Here is a 21,325-nt window from a genome sequence, read left to right as displayed (position 1 = left end):
CCGCCCCAAGTCTAAAAAAAGACGATTTTTATAAAGAAAGCAAAAGTTGAAATGCAAAAATAAAATAAAAAATTAAAAGGTCATTCGAAGTGGGTTTTTTTTATTATTCAAGTTTTTTTGAAGTCGTTTTTTTCCGATTGAATTTTTGGCACAGTTACCCACGGTGGGCGGGTGCTTCCCTATTGGTCAGACATGTTTGATTGACAGGTTTTTAGACCAACAATGTCTTTCTGACAAGTAAGTCATAGTTGCCAGTAAACAGTGATGGAGTTGTTGGTAAATACATACAACCAGTATTAAGAGATTAGTGTCATGTTATTATCGTACTCTGATATTTTGATCAAACATGCTGCTTTCTTAATTAGCACACGTTGACTAATTTATGTGATGGTGTGACGTCATTGGTTTAGACACTGTTTTGTTTTACTGAAGTGTTTTTTTTTGTTTGAAAATATTTATTTGATTGAAACCATTTTTGGGGACTGAATACTGTAGACACAAATACATAAATTGAAATCACCCAAAACGTATAAAATACTGGAAAACGTATACATTGGCCAGCAAATAATAAGAAGAATGATATCTAAAACGAAATAATAATTTTAAAATTAATTATAATAATAATAAATAGTCTGTATTTATATAGCACTTTACAATTCACTGAAGACCTTCAAAGGCACATTACAATGTGCTTCATTCTTACCAATTTACACACGCATCTGCGACCTTTCGATCCCAAGACAAGTGCTCTACCTCCTGAGCTTCTGCCTCCAATACAGTAATGTTTTCTACTTCGCGCTTGATGTATATTTTTGTGTATAATTCTACGTTAAAACACTTGTCTTTCTCTCTGTGTAACCGCGTTGTACGTGTCCCACCAAAGATCCACATTCACGCTGGACTGGATGATGAGGTTTTTATTATTACAGTTCTGCAAATGGATGAGTCACAACATTAGCTTTTTCTGCTGGGTTTGATCTCTTTGATCTCTTTGTAGTACTCTGGTTAAACTGACAACAAAGCATATCAAAGAGCTGTCTTTTCACTTTACAGAAAATACATTTTAGAATATCACAATACATTTATAAATCTTTGCATTTTAACAAGATACTTTTAACAAGAGATCGTATAGTGGATTTTTAACGTTTACAATGAATTCAACATGTTTTTCTTTACTCTGAATTTTAACCAACATCATCCACCCCATACCAGCAGATGGCACTGTTGGACTCAGCATTGCAGGACATTTACCAAAAACTATACACATATTTTAGCAGGAATTTCAATAAAATAAAAGTTATTATTACACCCGTTACATACACCCCCCTGAAATTCTGCTAAATATGGGTGTGCTACACTAAACAGAAAAAAAATCACATGCCAAAAAGGCAAATACTGATGAAAAAGAGGACACGAAAACTGGTACAGTATTACAAGGAACAAACTGAAGTGCATGTCAGTTCTAAAACTCTCCCAAAAAGGAGTGTGAAAAGAAAGGAGGCGATCAAACTCCTAACTAAGCACAGACTCAAAGATGCCTGTTACATCTCTGAAATATCAAACATTGTTCCTGTAGTTGTAAGTGCTCACATAGGCACAATTCTTGTTTCTTACTCAAGCTTTGTTACTCAAACTGAAAGTGCATCTCTACTGAACTTAAACTAGGAACTTGCAGATATTGCGGACAGATGATTGTCACCTACCACATGGTCATTCATCTGACAAATAAGACGACTAGGAGGCCTGATGGACTGGCGGACCCTAAGACCATAACGGTTAGGTTGAGCACAAATAACCTGAGCTTGAAGGTCTGGGGCAGTCAAGTCTAAACAGTCAGTATCAGGGGAGTCTGCGTCCAGATGGTCAGTGTTCAATGGGGTCTCGTCTGGGAGACCCATACCCAAAGGGATCATGTTTTCAGAGCACTGTGATGGGCTTTCCGTATTGTCACTTGAAGTATGGTCAACATCTTGTTCGGGGATGTGCTGACTTCCTCGGCTGGATGTATCAACACTGCGAGAGTCGGACTGGGCATCAGATCTGCTGTCTAGTGAGTTATCCTCTACCTCTGGATGAACTTGCTCTTCACCTGCCTGTATCACCCAGTTTACTGTACGGACATCACTGTCTTCAACCGCGTCAGGTAAATCAGGGCATACATCACTTCCATGCATAGCAGCGTCAGACTCTGAGTGTTCAGATTCGCTGGCCAGATCATCCTCACAGGGCAAGAAGCTAACAGAGAGCAGCAAATTCCTGTGACCTACCTTCTCTTTGCCCGTCAGACAATCCTTGACTCTGTAGACATTGAGATCAGGCTTGACTGATATGACTTCATACGGGGTTGACTCCCACTTGTCTGCAACTTTGCGTTTCCCCGGGACACCTCTGTTGGCGATCAACACCCGGTCTCCCACGACGAGAGGTGATCCTTTGGCCCTACGGTTGTACAGCTTGGCATGACGAGTCTGTTCTCTGAGAGTATTCCTCTGTACAATCTGAGCAGCTTCATGTAGATCTTTCTTCAGATGGCGTACAAAGTCAGAGTAGCTGACAACAGCATCATTGGTATTAGCATGTTGAAACATGACATCGACAGGGAGACGAGGGATCCTACCAAACACTAGGTAAAACGGTGCAAACCCTGTTGTCTCATGCTCTGTGCAGTTATAGCAGAATGTGAGCTGCTGCAGCATTTGTGGCCACTTTGCTTTGGGCTGAGGGGGAAGGGTTCTGATCATATCTCCCAATGTTCGGTTGAATCGTTCTGCGATGCCATTTCCCATGGGGTGGTACGGAGTGGTATGGGATTTCTGCACCCCTGCCATCTCTAGAAGCTCTTTGATCAGTTTGCTCTCAAAATTAGCTCCCTGATCAGAGTGGATACGCCGTGGGAAACCATAGACAAGGAAGAAATCCTGCCACAGACGGCGAGCAACTTGTTTGGCGGTTTGATTTCTGCAAGGGAAGGCGTGCGCCATCTTGGAGAAATGATCAGTTACGACCAGGACATCTACAGACTTGTTCTCTTGCTCAGCAGTCCAAAAGTCTATACAGACCAACTCCATAGGCTCAGGGGTGACTATGTTCTTGAGTGGTGCACGGTTGTGTGGTTCCGGTGTTTTCCCTACTACACAGCGCTGACAGGATTTGACATAATTCACAACATCACGTTCCATGCCATTCCAGAAGAATCGTTGCCGCACCAGAGACAAAGTACGGTTCTGGCCTTGGTGACCTACTGAGTCATGTAAACCTTGAAGGACTTTCTGTTTTGTCTGGCCTGGCACCACCATTACTGGTATTATCATTTGGCACCCGTAAACTGTGACGTGAATGTCGTACATATCTCTGGGAGAAACTTGGTGTCCACCGCAGCCTACAATGACATAATCATCGGCCGTGTAACTCATCATATCAGGGAATTGCTGCAGGAGGTTCTTAGCTGTGTCCTCACTTACTGTACAAGCCATCGACCCGCTGTCCAACAGCGCTCTGAAAGTGGGGCCTTCTTGCACAAGTACAGGTGTGTAAAACAGTTCGTCAGTCTCCGCTATTCTCTGAAACCCCTGAAAGATCAGCTTCTTCGATGGAGGTATCTTGTTGCTATACAACTCATAAATTGATTTATTGTCTTGCATGTCAGGCTTCACATTAGTGGTGGGAGGTATACTCAGTTGATCTGCACTGTTCTCCCCTAAGCGCAGATCAGTTAGTTTCCCTGAGGCAGCGGGACAACTTTCGTCACTGGACAATCACGTCGAGAATGCCCTGGGGCATGGCAGTGAAAGCAAAGGTTTTTGTCTCGGCAATGAGAGAGAGCACTGTGTTCGACTTCTTTGCAAATGATACATGGCTTGGCAGTGAAACCATTTATTCTGGCTCCAGGTCGCCTGGTTGGAGCTCCCCCTCTCTCTTGAAACTGGTTCGAGGTAACACGTATCAGAACTTTCTCCAACATACTAATAACGTCCGTTAGAGAGACATACTGTGGGCTCGAAGTCTGAGGTGGCTCGTGCACGAGGGTTGGACCATGGTTCACCTCAGCTTTGTGTACGGCAATTTCCGCTCTATTCGCAGGTTGTTGTAGGGAATCTGCTTTGTAGCTCTTCTCAGCGTGGTATTCATTCAGCACCTCTAGTACCTCACATGCTGACCACTTTTCGATGGTTTTTGATCTGTAAGTGAGTGCCAGTTCCTTGCATGGGCAGTTCCTAATAAATATGCGAGTAACCTCTATTTCAGGGTTGTCAAATGTTTTGCCCTGCTCTCTCAAGCACTCAGAGGCAAGGTCAGCTGCTCTGTTTAGTCTCAGCCAGTAGTCATAGGGGTCTTCCTGGTCTTTGGGCAAAGTTGAATAAAAGTCAGCTAAAGGGACAGCAGAGTACTTGGTACAGCTAAAGTATTTCCTGAGAAGACTATAAATCATGTCAGGGCGGGTATAGACGTCTATATTACTGTTTCTAATGCTAAACCTAACTACATCTTTAGCTTTTCCTCTCAAATGTATAAGGATTTCCTCTGCTTGCTCTTCAAGTTTCACATCACTCCTTTTTATAAATGTCCTCATTAGATCTTCCCACTCATGTATTGTTATTGAGTCTGAGCCATCCCCAATAAATGACGGCGGTTCCTTAACCTTTCTCTGCGTAACCACCTGACTCAATCTGTTTGCTACATCTTGTGTGGCAGCAGCGTTAGGAGCTACTATATTATGTGACTGTATATTTGAGAATATGCTATCAGCCAATTTATGTCCTATCTCCTGAATAATATTTGTCATGTGATCAGCTAAACCCTCAGAAATTTCACTCGTGGAATTTGGCGTAGATGTGGGTCTGACCTGAGGTGAAGGTAGGCTAGCATGTTGGTCAGCTGCATTATGGGTGCTCACACTGGAACTTGCCTCTACTCTATGTGTAGCACCACCTGGGGTAGAACTATTATCAGAGGGGATGGGGGTAAACATGCCCCTGCCCCTGCCAAAGTGAATAGGTGTGTCAAATTGTGGAGCTAACACATTGCTCTGATTAAACATGTTTCAAAGATTAACAGAAAAAAATGTAAATAAGTCAAAATCACAAAATAAATCAGCAGCCTTCGTATCACTGTGACACTGCACTGTAATGAGCTAAACAATATCGCTCATGTAACTAAAATTTCAAATACTGTGAGCTCATGTGGCAGGTAGGACAGTCCTCGGTTCGGCGAGTTTGATAGAAGTCACGGGTCACGGCACCAATGTAACCGCGTTGTACGTGTCCCACCAAAGATCCACATTCACGCTGGACTGGATGATGAGGTTTTTATTATTACAGTTCTGCAAATGGATGAGTCACAACATTAGCTTTTTCTGCTGGGTTTGATCTCTTTGATCTCTTTGTAGTACTCTGGTTAAACTGACAACAAAGCATATCAAAGAGCTGTCTTTTCACTTTACAGAAAATACATTTTAGAATATCACAATACATTTATAAATCTTTGCATTTTAACAAGATACTTTTAACAAGAGATCGTATAGTGGATTTTTAACGTTTACAATAAATTCAACATGTTTTTCTTTACTCTGAATTTTAACCAACATCATCCTTTTTTAATGTATATGAAAAAATAGGAATAAAAACAATAATGAGTATAAAAATGGGTACAATTTACCTGCAAATGGATGAGTCACAACATTAGCTTTTTCTGCTGGGTTTGATCTCTTTGATCTCTACAAGGGGAATTAATATTTAGTAAAACAGAAACAAAACGAAAATAAATCAAAACAGCTTGACAATATCAATCACATTACTATGCATGGTGAGAGATTTGTCAGCTGGGGTTATAATGTTTAAAATTAACTTATTTTGTGGAGCACCAAAAGATATGTCTTACCTTTGTAGTACTCTGGTTAAACTGACAAAACCCCGCCTCCTGGTCACATGTTAGAAGCCAAAACCAAACCCCACCCCATACCAGCAGATGGCACTGTTGGACTCAGCATTGCAGGACATTTACCAAAAACTATACACATATTTTAGCAGGAATTTCAATAAAATAAAAGTTATTATTACACCCGTTACATCTGCAGATTCACGACTTTATGTTTTAGTGTATTATTATTATAAACATTTTTCAAATCCTTATTATTTTAGTTATTTTTTTCTTTTGTTCCTATTTTAATTATTAATAATGATTGTTACTGTTTTTATTGAAATCGTTTGTACTATTATTATTATTGTCATCATTACTATTATTATTGTTGTTGTTAATACTATTAGTAATACTATTAGTAATGTTGTTGTTGTGGTTGTTGTTATACATCTATCTCCTCTTTTCTTATATTATTTATCTAATTATTCAGTCATTTTAGTTTTCTGGATGTTGTGAACGAGTGGTTTAGGTGGGAAGGTGCATATGATCTCATTGTTTTTCAATGGAGACACACACCTCTGTTTACAACCTGTTCAGTGTGCGGTAAGTCTTCTGTCTGCCAGAGTTGTCTGTTCCGGCATTAAAGAGAACATTTAAACAAAACATTGTTTTTAATTAACACTTGTCACTATTCAAGGCTTATGTTATCTCATATGAAATCACTAATCATTTAAAAGGTATCTATTTTTTCAGTACAAATCTACATGTAGGTTTTCATGCACAATAACGCTAATTGTAAGGCACAGGTGTCAAACAGGCGGCCCACGGGCCAGATCAGGCCCGCGAAGGGATTGAATCCGGCCCGCGAGACAACACTCAGAGAAGCGCAAGAGAAAAACAAGCTGCAGGTTGAAATATGTCAACTTGTCTCTCTTTTTCTCTTCCCATGTTCCTCTTTGTCTCTTTCTCTCTCTGTGTCTTTTTAACTTATTTTGCTCTAATTCGTTTTTCCTTTTCTCTCTTCTCTCTTTCTCTCTTCCTACCCTTCGCGCTTACTTTTCTCTTTTCTCTCCTTCTGTCTTTCTATTTCTCTTTGGATTTCTTTCTTCCTCTCCATTTTTCCCCCTCTCTCTCTCTCTTTGTCCCGCCCTCTCTCCTCTTTTCTCTCCCTCTTTCTCTTATTTCTTTATCTCTCTTTTTCTTTCTCTTTAATCTACTAGTCCGGCCCCCGACAGAACGTTTTTTCTATCGTGTGGCCAACAAGTTAAAATGAGTTTGACACCCCTTACATTGTAAGGGATAATTCGCCGTCGTGTTGGCGCTTTGCTTACAGCTAATCGACGGCAGATAAATCGATCAACGCGGAAGTGCAAACTAATCACGTGATCTACGAATCACCATCATCATTATCATTCTAAAATAGAGACCGCAACATAAATCGGAAAAGGACACGAGACGAGCATTACATTTTGTTTTTAAAGTTGGCGATCGAGCCAAAACTGCCATCTTCTACCGAGATGTTTTAGGCATGAAAGTGAGTGTTTTTTTATTGTTCTTGCATAATATCACATGTTAAAATCAACGTGTTTCACAACTTGAATAGGAGTTCCGTTCTCCTTTCTCCCCTTAAATTACAGGTTTTGCGTCACGAGGAGTTTATAGAAGGCTGCAAAGCAACTTGTAACGGGTGAGTTAGAATATTAAAAACGTTCCACGTGCAGATTACATATTTAAATTCTACTCCTCCCACAGCCCGTACGATGGTAAGTGGAGCAAAACTATGGTTGGTTTTGGCCCAGAGGACGACCACTTTGTTGCTGAACTGACTTACAATTATGGAGTGGCTGAGTATCAACTTGGAAATGATTTTTTGGTAGGTATGGTGAAATGTGATCAAAAGTGCCAAGGTGACTATGGAGACTTGATTTGTTATTACAGTTTGTGTGATACATTTTTGCAGGGGCTGACTCTTCAGTCAAGCCAAGCCATTTGCAATGCCAAACGTTTAGGCTGGCCCCTCACCCAAGTGGGAGACAGCCTGTTCTTGACCCATGCGCCGGGGGGTTATTGCTTCTACCTGGTAGACAAAGAAAAACCCTCCACTGGTGAGTGGCATTGGCCTCTTTTGGTCTCAAGGAGTCTTTTTTTTGCCTATGTTCATCTATTTTCTCTAGATCCTGTCCAGAAAGTCTGCCTTGGAGTATCAGACCTCTCAAAGTCTACTCACTACTGGTCGAAATTGTTGGGGATGACTGTGATGGAAAGGAACGAGGAGAAGAAAACAGTGGTGCTGGGGTTTGGAGACACACAGGTACCTCTTAGATATATTTTCAAATAATTGATGAACTTGAATTACTTTCAAGATTACAGTTATTCTACTCATACATAAATAGAAATACCAGTAATATTATCGAGATCACGTTATATCCCTTTCAAGAATTTTTGTTAAAAAACATGAACATGCCATTGCAATAAAGTTATTTGTGCTTACAGTGTAAACTGGAGCTCCAGGACATCAACGGGACTGTAAACCATGGAACAGCATTTGGGAGGATTGCATTTGCATGCCCTCGTGATGAAGTACCGTTCATTTTTATTTGTATTCAAGTACACATGCACATGCACAAGCACATGGATTACTTTAGGTAACATGTTTTCTGATCAATTTTAACATATTAAGTCCTTCTGTCAAAGCTTTCTATTGATATTATAGTAGACTTTATATTGTCTTCCGTTGCTTGGAATGTGCTTTTTTGTGGTAATGTCATGTAAGTGAAATTACTTGGCAAGTGTTAGTGACTTGCTCAATCTTTTTATGTTTGTTTAGTTTTTTTTTTTCCCAGCTAACTGAATGCATAAACGTACTTAATGATGACTTTCTTTCATGCTTCACATTGGCAGCAATATTGCTAAAGCTCACTACTATTGGGGAATTTGGCAGGCAATTACAAGCATAATATCAGCCTAACATGAATTCCCAATGCAGACTACCTGTAAATATCTCAAATCTGAACGTATTACTTTTTTACTATACAGTATGTCATAAATGTGAATACACCCCTCATTTCTGCAGAGATTTTATTAGTGTAAGTAGAACAACAATGAAGAAACATTGCTTCGACACACTAAAAGGTAGTCTGTATAAAGCTTTTATGGCAGTGTTTATCTATTCCAACCCTCGAAAATCTCAAAATATAACCACCAATAATTAAACACCTTTCGCAACAAATGTGAGTACACCGTAAAGTGAAAGTTCCTGAAGTGTATGGTCTGAGTACTTCCAGGCTGACCCCAACCTCATCGATCTCTGCAGCAATGCTGACAGCACCTCGCCTAGCTTTCTTAGATAGCATTTGGATGTAATGCTGTGCACGTTCACTCCGCTTCTTTGGACATCTAACACGAGCCCTGTTGTGAGTGCATTCTGATTTTTTAAAATGCTGAAGAATCTTGGTCACTGTTGGTTGGTTGGATCCCCTAACCACTAGGGTTGTAAGGACACCATTTCCTGTTATGTGACCTGGGCAAGTACAGTCTGGTGGCCCCATCCCTCTCCAGGTCAACATGTGTTTCCACCCGGTTATGAACCGGGGATCTTTCGCATGTTCGTCGAATCCTGCAGCTCAACTTCAGGGTGTTCGCAATCATCTTGTAGCCTTGGGCGGCCTTATATAGTGCCACCCTTCATTTTTTTAAGGTCCCAAGAGATTTCCTTGCCATGGTGTGCTATATTGGGAGTTTCATGACCAGTGTGACAGTTTACTACAAATGTGTCTACACCTGTTCCCTATTCATACCTGAGACCTATTAAGAGTAACAAGTCACATGATATTTTGGAGGGAGCAGAGCTTTGGTTGGACATATAGATGTGTAGTGTCTTTGGGGTGTACTCACATTTGGGGTTTAGTTATTGATGGCTATATTTTAAAGGTGGGGAAATAAATTTACTTTGCTATAAGCTTTACAAAGATTTATTTTCATTATGTCAAAGTGATGTTTCTAAAGTGTTGTTTTATTAAACATTATAATGAAATGTAAGGGGTGTACTCACTTTTGTGACAAACTGTATGTTTAACCTACAATTCATCCTGGATTACTATATTGGTTTTTGAGAAAATTTTATGCACTTAGAAAGGCTGGCCTCTAAGTGCAAGAGATTTGGATCACACAGTAACGTTCATTGTAGTGACTGTTGTTCCATATAACTTTAGCTTCAAGAAGAAATAAGCTTTTGAGTCACTGTTTATTTTAGTGTGTTTTAATGTTTATCTGATTCAATAATAATGATAAGGGTCGATGTTAAATTTGGTCAATTTCCACAGCTTCCTGACTTGGAGGCCTTAATGAAAAAGGAGAATCAGAAGATTCTTACACCATTAGTGAGCTTGGACACACCAGGAAAAGCCACTGTGGAGGTGGTGATATTAGCTGATCCTGTAAGTATGTTCGAAAAATAAATCTTTGAAGCTTTATGACATTCATTTGTTGGTCTTTTTTTTTTTTTTTTAGGACGGTCATGAAATTTGCTTTGTAGGCGACGAAGCGTTCCGACAGCTTTCCATGGTAGATCCAAAAGGAAATGAGCTGCTTGATGAGGTCTGTGGTTCAACAAAATGTTGTTTTGTAGTCTAAAACTATTTGTTTTATTAGTGTATGTAACATCAAAAGCACATTTTAATTATAATCCTAAGCAAGTCAAGTTTGTGTCAGTAACTCCCAAAAAGGAAGAAGAAAAAACACTGAAAAATTGTAATTAAATTACACATAAATATGTACTTTATTACCACACAGGTCAGTACTGTATTGTCCATTACTCTTGGGAATGAAGTGCCTTAAAAAAAAAAAAAATAAATACCTGCTTACCGTCTTCTTTAATTATTTTTCAGGGAATGGCTAACGACAAAAGCAACGAGTGGTTTGCTAAGCACAACAGACAGAAAGCTGCAGCGTAAAGCAAACGTCATTTGACAAGAAGTGAACCTTCACATTACTGCACATGAGGCTCCATCTAGTTCAACTACCTTATTATGTATAACCCCTAAGGGCAAAAGAGTTTTCTTGTCATGTTATACTATCATATTAGATGGCCACTTACATTTCTGTAAAAGTGATGAATTGACTTAGAGCAAAGTTTTGGGGAAAATACTGTTGAAGACATTCAAATATATAATAGAATTTGACACTGCTTTGAGTGTGGTACAAATGTTTCTGAAATTAACAAAACTCTGAGGCTCAGCTATCAGGTTTTGATGGCCAAAATCAGGAAACCTATTTTATATTCTTATCTGTGGTACAACAAAGAATGATACCAATATTATCATATAATGTTTTACCAAATTAGTGCTTTGAAGTTCAAGCTTTAACCTCAGAGGTGGAGCTCTAAATATGCTTTTGTTAAATCAACCTGATTTACCGTAACTCTTAAGTTAGAGTTCTTCTATTATACCAGTGTTTCTCAATTATTTTCTGTCACGCCTACCCTCTGAAGATGATCATAAATATGTGAAAGGAAGTAAAATTGTTCATATAAATGAATATATGCAAGCGTGGGTTTCCTCCCACATTCCAAATTGCCTGGTCCAAATTGTTCCTAGGTGTGGAGATAACTGGGATGGGCTCCAGCACCCCCGCAACCCTACTGAGGATAAGTGGTACAGATAATGGATGGATGGATGTTCCACAACGACACATCTTGAAGATCCCAAAATGGAATGCATTATAAATCCGATGGCATTGTTATAGATTCAGCACTACATAGTTATAGTTGCCTACATCCCCCAAAGTTAAAGAAACTCTTTAAAATTATGAATAATATTTATCCATTGAGAGATTTATTAAAATCACGTTTTAAATTTGAACATAATATCTGCTCATTTTGCAAGATTGATATTGAAACCATTGACCATATGTTCTTTTCATGTCCAAATATACAAGAGTTCTGGCAGCTCTGTTTCACTCCTGTCATCTCCACTTTTCCCACTAACTTGTCAAAAGATCATATAACATTTTGACTTCTTTTACAGGACAAGAATGATGAAAATGCAATAAATCTTATTTTATGTACAACAAATGTTTTCCATCCAGCCCATAAAAAAAATAATAATAATTGCGTGGTCTATTGAGTGAGGCTGCCAAGAAACATGGCAACCATTCCGAACTTTTTCAAGCACCTCATCAAAAATTCAAGCATTTCCCTGACCTTGAAAATAAACAATCTTTAAAGCAATTTACAATGTGTATGAACGATTGGTGGTATATAGTGGCCATTCATCACGCTATATTAAGAGAAAATCAGATAAGGGGATGGATTCAAAAATAACAAGATGAGTGGCGGAATATATATAAAACATAGTGCACATCCACTAGCTCCTGGAATCTGAGGGAATTCAACTGGAAGAATATTGTCAGATTTTTTATTACCCCCAAAATGATGTAGGTCTTTCCTAGGTTCACTAACCGTGCTGGAGAACATGTGGAGAAGTAGACGTTGACCACATGCATATATTTTGGCTTTGCCCAAGAATTAAGGTTTTTTTTAAAAAGCATTAACAAGATTATGGCACAAACAAGATCTCCCCACCGTAGAGCAGTGGGTGTGCAGTGGAGGAAATATGTGTAATGGAGAGAACCACATTTTGAATAAGAATACAGGGGACCCAATTCATGGACAAATGGGAAAATGGATAGACTATAGGGAAAGTAAGGACACCACTAACAAACGATGAAGATTGGACTTTGAAGAATGACTTGAACATGGAAGATATTCCCAAACACTGCAAAGTTGTTTTTTTATTTATTTTTTTCCGATTTTTTAATTTGTCCATTATTTTTTTTGTTTTGTTTTTGTCACCCCCTTTTTGTTCTTTATCTGTTGAGTGTTAAAAATAAGAGGAGTGGGGAGCACTAAAAATCACGTCACCATTAAAAAAAAACTAATTTTCAGAATGTTGTCAGTAAATTGTTTTTTGGGGGTTGAATCTTTAAGTTTGATGAACACTCCAAGTGTCCAATCCAGGGGATATATAAAAGTCTAAAGAATCTTCCTCCGTATTGAAGTAAACATGTATTTTTATATTTTATTAATTTATTTCTTTTTTCTCTATTTCTACAGTACCTTATGTTCTCTTGAAAATCGTTAACTTTGTATTGTTGTTTGCCTTGCCAATTTTGTTTGTATTTACAATGTTCAATAAAAATCGTTTAAAAAAAACCTAAAGGGGCGGAGTACAGACTGACGTTTTCGCTTGTAGGTGGTTGCGGTGCTGGAGCTCCAAAACGCCGTCAAAATGCCCGGCTAGGTGAGTTTGTATACCTCGGCCGTTTAAAATCAATAAACCTCTCTACTCGAAAAAAAAAACTTACCTCCTATTGCCTGGAAGAAGCTAACATTATTAGCTTTAGCATTAGCCCGCTAGCTCAGATTTGCTGCAGATTTTTTCCCCCTATTTGGTGACGCGGCCACCGAGTTTTAGGGACACGAAACGAGCAAATTTTGATCTCACTAATTTTCGCGTGCTGTCATTTTTCCAATGCACGTTAGCAGTACGTTTTCTTGAAGGGTTCCTAGCTTGATGCTAGTAAACTGAGGTCTTCTTGTGTATAATGATTTTCTGCTGTCAAAAGTGGGTTAGTAAGGAAGTAAATAACTCCAACAGTTCAATCGGTAACTTTTAGGATGGCGAATAAGAAAAAGTGGCAAGTCAAAACATTGTTGTGTCTGTTTCCATAACAGAAGCTGGTAAAATAGCTCCATGTCTACACTACTTGAGACAACATGCCTCTCCTGCTTATTTCCTTCCTTGCAGTCCTGTTTCTTGCCATTGTGTTGACATGCATCGTATTCCGGTAAGTGTTTTTCAGTTTGGGAATAACCATCAACAGGCTGGCATGCATTGTTCAGGAAAATTAGGGCCCACCTAATTATAACACATACCTGTCAACCTCCAGGGCTCCATGCCCTTACAAAATGCAAAATAATCTTACACCACATTTTTTTTCCAAAGGTGTTTATTTATGTAGTTTAACATGTTATATTGTACATGTGTTTCGTTATATCATATATATTGTTAATTAACATTTTGTTGTGAGATACTGAGTTGCTCGACATGAATGAGGTTTATTATAAAAAAAAGTTAAAAAATTAAGTAGCTTGGACGTTCACTGTAGAAGGAAAAAATAAATGATAATATAATTAAGTAGAATAATACATTTTCTTTTTTAAATTATGAAATCATTTTCTGCTTTAAATTATTGTTGGTAATATACTGACTAAAGGGATAACCACAAACCTGTCTTTTTTCATTTTCTCCTTTTATACTTCCTTTTTTCTTAACTTCTTTATACAACCATAATGATTCGTAATATAATGCATCAAAGCAAGTGAGCCGTTGTAGAGCCGTCTCTCTTTAATGAGTTGAGCCGAAAAAGCCGGTTCTTTAAAAAGAGACGGACTTCCTTTCACTCCATAACTACCACATGATATCCGAGGCGGCAGATGCATGCGCATAGTAGCATCAAACCGCTCGCTTCGTTTGCAACGAAAAAAACGATACAGAGATAGAGGTTACCGCGGCGAACTTGATTGATTTGCCGTTTCGTCATATTCGGTGTATACTGGATGGTACCCATAATTGACAAATTTGCATTTTTCCGTAAAGATTTTCTTGTACGTCGTACACGTCTTCAAATGCATAGTAAACGTACTTTGTACGGCAAAAACGTACAGGTTGACAGGTATTGGTTATTTACTAAGAAAGAATGTACACAGAAAAAGTTTTAATAATATATGGTACCTTATTGTTCAGACGGCCCACTAGTGGGACGCCGGACGTTTAATAAACAAATATGTGTCTGTACGATGTCACCTCTCACTGAAATACGGCATGCCACATATCATTGGAAAGCTTAAATCTTGGAAATCAATATATGATGTCTATCTCACAATATACTCATCAGAGAAACATCATGATCAGTCTGAAACAAGATACCCAAAAACTCACTATTATGTCTCCTGGCCGTCTTCAACTTATTTGAATGTCTGCCAAAATTGCTTTGTTACATCAAGGACAATCCTTAGAATCCAACCATGTAGAATATTTACTCCAAAACAGACAATTATGCTGACAGATAAATAGGAATCTGCCTTAAACATTTATGCTTCGTTGGATGTTGCTACTTGTAATCGGTTCATTTCGCCCCATTATTTCAGTTTACAATCAAACAGACTTGTAAAACAATTACCAATATGGTAGTTAGCCCCATTTTCTATGATGAGGGTCTGTTCATGCTAGTTTCATTTATTCCCAAAGCGCAAAGTTACATTAAACTTGTCTCTTCCTCGACACACATACATCACCTGTCTCACTCTTGCCTTTACTGCTCGGGCACCCCTGGTTGCAGTCAGAAAAAAAAATCATAAATTAGCCGCATCATTGCATAAGCCGAAGGGTTGAAAGCTTGGGGAAAAAGTTGAGGCTTATTGTCTGAATTTTACGGTAAATATATATTTTTTATTTATTTTTTTGAAGGTTGCTGGTCAACACTCTGGCAGTGCGACTCTTCCAAACAGCATTGAATGCAGACTTGAAGATAAAATCTGTTGGACTGTTCTCAGTTCGAGGAGTCAGTATCCAGTTTCATCCGCTGCACACTGTGGTAAGTGTCACACTGTTAGGTGTGGCATAACCGCAGCCTACTCCATGACGTTCAGAAGATGAATGGGATGTACACCTGCATAACGGGGCCCTAATAGTTTATTATTTCATGACAGGAAATTGACCAAATATGGATTTCAAGCAAACTTCTAAACAAAGAATTTCCGTAAGTAAAAATATTGTATGTTTTTTATCAACATATTGACAATATATGTATATAAGCTTCATGAAAATTAATTGTTGATAACAAGCATCTATCAGTGTTGCAAAAAAATATCATAAGTCAAAATAAATAATTTATAGGTAATTCAAACAATCAACCAATCGTCTAAAAAATGTATCTGTACAAAACTTTTCAAGCAATAGATTGCAACTCACTATAATATGACTTAGTATCTTCTCTTGTATTTTAATACGGTGATGCCTCATTTATCGCGGGGGTAACATTCCAAAATAGACCCGTAATGGGCAAAATCCCTGAATTTTCAATTTTTTTTAAAACAGTTTTTAAACAATTAAACCCTCTGCTCTGTGGTTTCATTGTACAATAAAGTGTTTTTAGAGGCCCAATCAAATAAAAATACTGTATACTGTACCTATCAACATTTATTTATTTATTTATTTTGGACCAATTTTTACTCTCTCAGGGGCTGTATAGCCAATCAGAATGCAGAACACAGTGCTTGATAAAATTCCAGGAAGTAGCCAGAATGTGAACCACGTCGTAGCGCTGGATTACTGTAATCTATTCTAATTCATTATTTCTTTAATGGGTATAGTTTTTGGATAATTTAATTATAGCATTTTTAATTTCAAGGTGTTCTTGTTCTAAACCATTGTCTCTTTATAAGGGTGACTACATGTGTTCTAAAGAATGTGTGTTCATAAATTTAAAACGTTTTTTTTTTTTTTTAATAAAGGAAATATTTGGCATTGTGCGTGGGCGAAACCAGAGTTCGCTTCGACCTTCATGCACCTCTTGGATCACTGACGAAAAGGACAAGCCATGAGAACAAAACGGGAAGAGTTAACATTAGTGGCACAACACTTCGCTTTTTATCACAAGTATGTATAAAGCTAAAACCTTGGGATTAATGCTAGTAATTCTATTACTAGGGTGTTTTTTGTTAGGAGTGAAGCAAATCAGGCCCAGTTAGCCGAAAAAGCTTTAACCTTGAAAAAAGAGCACATATTCCATTTATGAGCTTATTCTAAAAAGATGTATCAAGAAGTGATCATGTATGTAATGACAAATAATTAATCAAACCAATTAATACCAAGATAAATCACAATGTTTAAATATTTACCATTGTCACAATCTCAATAACCTATCACTGGCGAGCTATTTTCGTAATGGCTCCTCAAGCCACCCGGGTGTTATATGGGGGCTAACTGTTTCCTGCGGGCACCAAATTGGTGATTGACTCGCTATGTTAAATACTATAAAGGCTTGCACTTCTTTTGTCTACAGTTACTGTCATTCCACATCAACTCAGTAAATGTGATGGTCCTGAACATGGCGCAGTCCGAGTCGCTGTGGCACATGACCATCTCATGCATCACGTTGCTGTTGGACCACCACGGTAAAAGGTGATTAGGCCCTGATTAAAAAGTGATTAAAACACTTCTTTTGATACAGCATTTCATTCTACTCAGGTTAGCATGGGATTTCACTGTTGGACAGTTAAGTAGCAAAGTTCTCAAAAGCAGCCAGCTGGTGAGTTTTCCTATTCTTATTGTACTAAGCCCGTAAGCCCATAGTGGTTTCTTTTATACAGGACATTTGTCTGGCAGAGGTGGCTTTCAACATGCTGCTTTCGGGCAATGTGAGTCTCCCTGAAATGAAGCCTGGGTCACTGTCACTACGAATCAGGGCCCTGCTGGCTGAGCTGCATGAAGGCCTCTTTCTCAGTCCCTTACTGTTTACGACCAAGACAACTCCAGAGTCGTCTACTGAGCAGTGGCAAGGTAGTTCACTTGTTCTTCAACTAAACAAAATACCGCATTTTCCGGACCATCAGGCGCACCTAAAAATCCACAAATTAGCCCAAAATTTAAAAGTGCGCCTTATTTACCAGAAAATACTGGTGGATCAGAAATGCATACAGTATATATTCATGTGTGTTACTACACGAGGTCTTACGGTATACTTCCATATTTGTGAAATGATTGATCAATCAAAATCATTGCTGACCAAAACCGCCAAACATTGTATGCAAGGGGACTCAAACCTGGGTCATGGCACTGAGCGCCGAATTCTGACCACGAGGCTATAATGATGGAGATAATTGATGTAAAAGGCTTTAGCTTCCATGTACTTGCAGTACCAGAGATGGATGTTACGGAATGGAGAAAACAAACTTGTCCTGAAAGATATAAACGAATGCAATGTCCGATTTAGCATCAGATACACCAATAATTTGTTTCCCTAATTGCACTTTTTTTAGTTCATTTATATCTTTCATGACGACCTACTGTTTTTTCTATTCTCTACTTTTTTCATTTAAGATATTGCTAGGCACCCTGACAATTTATAAATATACTTATGGGATTATAGTTTATATACAGGTAGGATTGTATACGTTTATATGCATGTATGTCTGTGTATTTCTGTACATATATTTATATTTTTTTTGTTTTGTTCTCGTAAAGGGGTGAGAGCTAATGAGCTATGGTTCTTCTCACTTCTTTCTGAATATGTATTTTGTTTTGTATTACTTAGTTTTTTTTTGTCTTTTTGTAGCAATAAAATGTTTAAAAAATTAATTACCAGTACTATTTTTTTTTTCAACTTTAGACAGAATAATGTTTCTCTTGATTTTTGTGCTCACTGTGACTCAGGTTATCAATTTTGGTGAATAATTTTGCTATATTTATGTTTTTTACCATATTTTCCATCTGCCTTATACGTTTTACTATATCATTATCTTTATTTTCTATAAAATAACACTTAAAATGAGTGAAAGATGATCTACCAGCCGAACAATGTTTTTTTTTACTGGATTTAACGTTTTCTATATTTTTCTTCATTTTGGTAAAAGAAGAAAATGATATATTATGTGTTTGATTTATTTGATTTATTTCATAATTTTTTAGCGGTTCAATCTAAAACGGCTTAATCAAACATAATATTTCTCTATATTTCCTCATGAGCAGACAATTCATTGGATGAAAAGAAAAAAATAATAATCTGCTGCCACCTACTGATGATTTTTAGTTACCAGTACTCTGCTGATCACTGGAAGAAAGACAAGATAACAAAAGATGGCATGCCTTTTTTGCAAAAACAAAATTCGGTTATTTTCTGCAGCACTGTAGACTGGGCACATTAATTTGTATCGGCTCTCTGGTTGAAAAACACAGACAATTATATTTCCTTTTTTTAAGAGTGTTTTGACACTGAATTCATCCAAACGGAAGCTGTTGAAAAATTCCACAGCATCATCCCGCACAAGGCCAACGTGGAGTTGGACAACACAAACGTCACCTTTTCCATGCACAGTCAGAAAAGGTGAGTCACTTTGTAATTTTGTGCTCTACTTGCCGTTAACATGGCACTAAAATACCTCTGCACAGACACCTGAATTGGACGCTAAAGACTTTAAAGCTTTGCTACACACGTGACAGTGAGCAACTTCCTCTGAAGAGCTTCACCCCTGAGCTGAGCTTTCCCCAAAGCAACGTTGAGCTCAATCTGGAAGGTGGGTGCACAGCCGGGCTTCACATGACCACGACTAAAGTTGCTTTTTTTTTCGTTTGCAGATGGACTGCTTTTGTCACAAAGCAGGCAAAGAATTGTCTGTGTGAACACACTAAAGACCTCTGTGCAGGCATGAAAAGTTTTCTATATAGCCTGAGAAAAGCGTAGGAAGATTTTAAACCTGAGTCTTTTAACCATAGGTCACCTCCATGGACATAGCAGGGTTTTTTGCTGTCAACACTTGTATCGTCCATTATCGTCACCAAGAGTTTTCTCATTGGCTCAATCTTCTGCCATGGGGAGAGCTGATGCACAAAAAGGGATCACGGCGAAACAGGCAAGTGCCAACGGGGGGGTAAAAAAAAACAAAAAAAGCATTCTCTCAACAGTAATTATAATCTTGTTTTTGTGTCTTGCGTACGTCTGTATATTTCTGTCTTATGTGCGTAGTCCATTAGAGTTTTTTCCCATCCTTTTATTCCTCAGGCGCTTGCCTCATCTGGACGCCCCTGTGATGATTTCATCCTCGGTGTCCAACCTGAATGTGTCCGTACAGCTTGGAGATACCACACCTTTTACCCTCGGTTTTCTCTCTGCCAGTGCAGGTAGCATGAAATCCTTATTTAGGGAAAGAGTGAAAAAGATCACAAAGATTAATGGACTTGTCAACAGAAAAGGGTGTGTTAAAAATGAACTAGTATTGACAGGTACTAATTAAGACAATATTTTTGCGTTCTCGTTAAAGCTACTGTATCTAATCTGTAAATCCAAATAAACCTTGACAATAGCATTTTTATTTGTCACTTTCTTCAGGTAAACATGTTCTAAATAGTAGATTAAAACCATATCAGTTTACAATAGTTTCTCATGTCAGCCTGGCAAGTACTTGGAGTTTGAATTTGACGAACTCTTGCATGCAGAAAAGAATGTGTAATTCTTATTTTAGGCCACTTTGGGTTCAACCGTTTTCCTTCTTTTAAATTCATTCTTGAAACTATTGCCGCAGATACAGTATGTTTCAGTTTTCTATGACTCTCTGGTATTCCTAAAAACTGCAGGTAAAGCTCAATATTGATTAAAAACTCCGCTGCACCGGTGTAAATAAGGACCGGAAGGCAGGAAAGTAATAGTCCAGTTGTTACATAGCTGAATCGACTTTTAGGATTATTAGTTTTACATTTTCAAAACCTACTTTCATTGTGTCTCTACTCCCCCGTGTGGGCTGTTCTTTTAGCAGTCTCTGGGGTGGTGATGGACCCTGTGGTAGTGGGCTGGTGTGAGCACTTCCATTGGTGTTTTCCATCACATAGCTTCTCTGTGCCTTTTCATATTGGTTTGAACTTAGTTTCCAGATCACGTGTGTGTGCGGATGTTGGAGAATTTTATTTTTGTGTTGATTATACATACATTGTGTTGCATTTTTATATATGGCCAATTTTAAAGTGATTTCATTTGATTTTGTATAAATACATTAAAAAAACGCATCTTCACATTGATCTTCTTTATATGTACAGAACTACAACATCTTCTAGATTTAAAGGTTGACCAGGAGTGCCCAGAATCCCGTAACCTGCATCAACGGGCCTCATTGAATCTGGAGAGTTTCTGGTGGCGGGTGGGCCAAGGCTCCCATATCCAACAAGCTCCACATCCTCCCTGCAAACACGTGTGGGGTGAAGCGCTCATTCTTGACTCCTTCAATCTTCAGGTAAGAAAAAGAAAAGTCAAGCTATTATGTATTTATGTCAGTCTTGAATAAAGCATGACTTTCCTGTCAATCAAGGGGAGCTGGAATCGGGCCAACAGTGTGTTGAGTGGCAGCACACAGTCTTTGAGTGCTGAATCCAACCTGAAGGGACTCCAAGTAGAACTGTCAGAGACCAGCACACTGTGCTTGTCTCGTTTGCTCTCTTTTCCTTCCACCCCAGATAATGTGAGGGAGTCAAATAAGCCCTCTCAGTCTTCCTTTGCTCCTTACATGGGAGTGTTCCCCTCGTCTTCGCCTCTGCTGTTCAAATTGGACTTCCATTTGGAGGATGTTAACGTTTTCACAGTCTCAAATCTAGCAGGCATGTTTAATTATAACCAGTTTTAACCTGTTTTTTATGAATTGAGT

General features: G+C 38.4%; 2 protein-coding genes across 3 annotated transcripts in view; both read left to right on the top strand.

The window, feature by feature from the left end:
* The first annotated feature begins 7,223 nt into the window (after positions 1-7,223).
* On the top strand, positions 7,224-12,082 carry glod4 (glyoxalase domain containing 4). The gene is made up of 9 exons (XM_088346524.1): positions 7,224-7,390; positions 7,494-7,543; positions 7,609-7,729; positions 7,817-7,961; positions 8,031-8,167; positions 8,350-8,436; positions 10,179-10,292; positions 10,366-10,452; positions 10,743-12,082. The coding sequence occupies exons 1-9, from the start codon at positions 7,385-7,387 to the stop codon at positions 10,806-10,808; spliced, it is 813 nt and encodes a 270-aa protein (XP_088202650.1). The 5' UTR covers positions 7,224-7,384; the 3' UTR covers positions 10,809-12,082.
* Positions 12,083-13,058: 976 nt separating this feature from the next.
* bltp2 (bridge-like lipid transfer protein family member 2) overlaps positions 13,059-21,325 on the top strand; it is a 25,181-nt gene continuing 16,914 nt past the window's right edge. Inside the window, exons 1-15 of one of the 2 annotated variants that reach the window (XM_088346522.1) lie at positions 13,059-13,154; positions 13,589-13,701; positions 15,384-15,510; positions 15,626-15,675; positions 16,430-16,574; positions 16,981-17,099; positions 17,166-17,226; positions 17,288-17,477; positions 18,897-19,020; positions 19,086-19,210; positions 19,272-19,339; positions 19,410-19,546; positions 19,696-19,814; positions 20,724-20,917; positions 20,993-21,278. In XM_088346522.1, the coding sequence (XP_088202648.1) occupies positions 13,631-13,701; positions 15,384-15,510; positions 15,626-15,675; positions 16,430-16,574; positions 16,981-17,099; positions 17,166-17,226; positions 17,288-17,477; positions 18,897-19,020; positions 19,086-19,210; positions 19,272-19,339; positions 19,410-19,546; positions 19,696-19,814; positions 20,724-20,917; positions 20,993-21,278 (1,816 nt within the window). In that variant the 5' untranslated portion in view covers positions 13,059-13,154; positions 13,589-13,630. The remainder of the gene's footprint in view (positions 13,155-13,588; positions 13,702-15,383; positions 15,511-15,625; positions 15,676-16,429; positions 16,575-16,980; positions 17,100-17,165; positions 17,227-17,287; positions 17,478-18,896; positions 19,021-19,085; positions 19,211-19,271; positions 19,340-19,409; positions 19,547-19,695; positions 19,815-20,723; positions 20,918-20,992; positions 21,279-21,325) is intronic. The other variant, XM_088346521.1, reaches the window with a different exon arrangement.

This window comes from Urocampus carinirostris, chromosome 10 (genome assembly GCF_059441175.1).
Source record: "Urocampus carinirostris isolate Australia breed hairy pipefish chromosome 10, RoL_Ucar_1.0, whole genome shotgun sequence".
Lineage (NCBI taxonomy): Eukaryota > Metazoa > Chordata > Actinopteri > Syngnathiformes > Syngnathidae > Urocampus > Urocampus carinirostris.
This window is presented reverse-complemented; position numbering and strand designations above follow the sequence as displayed.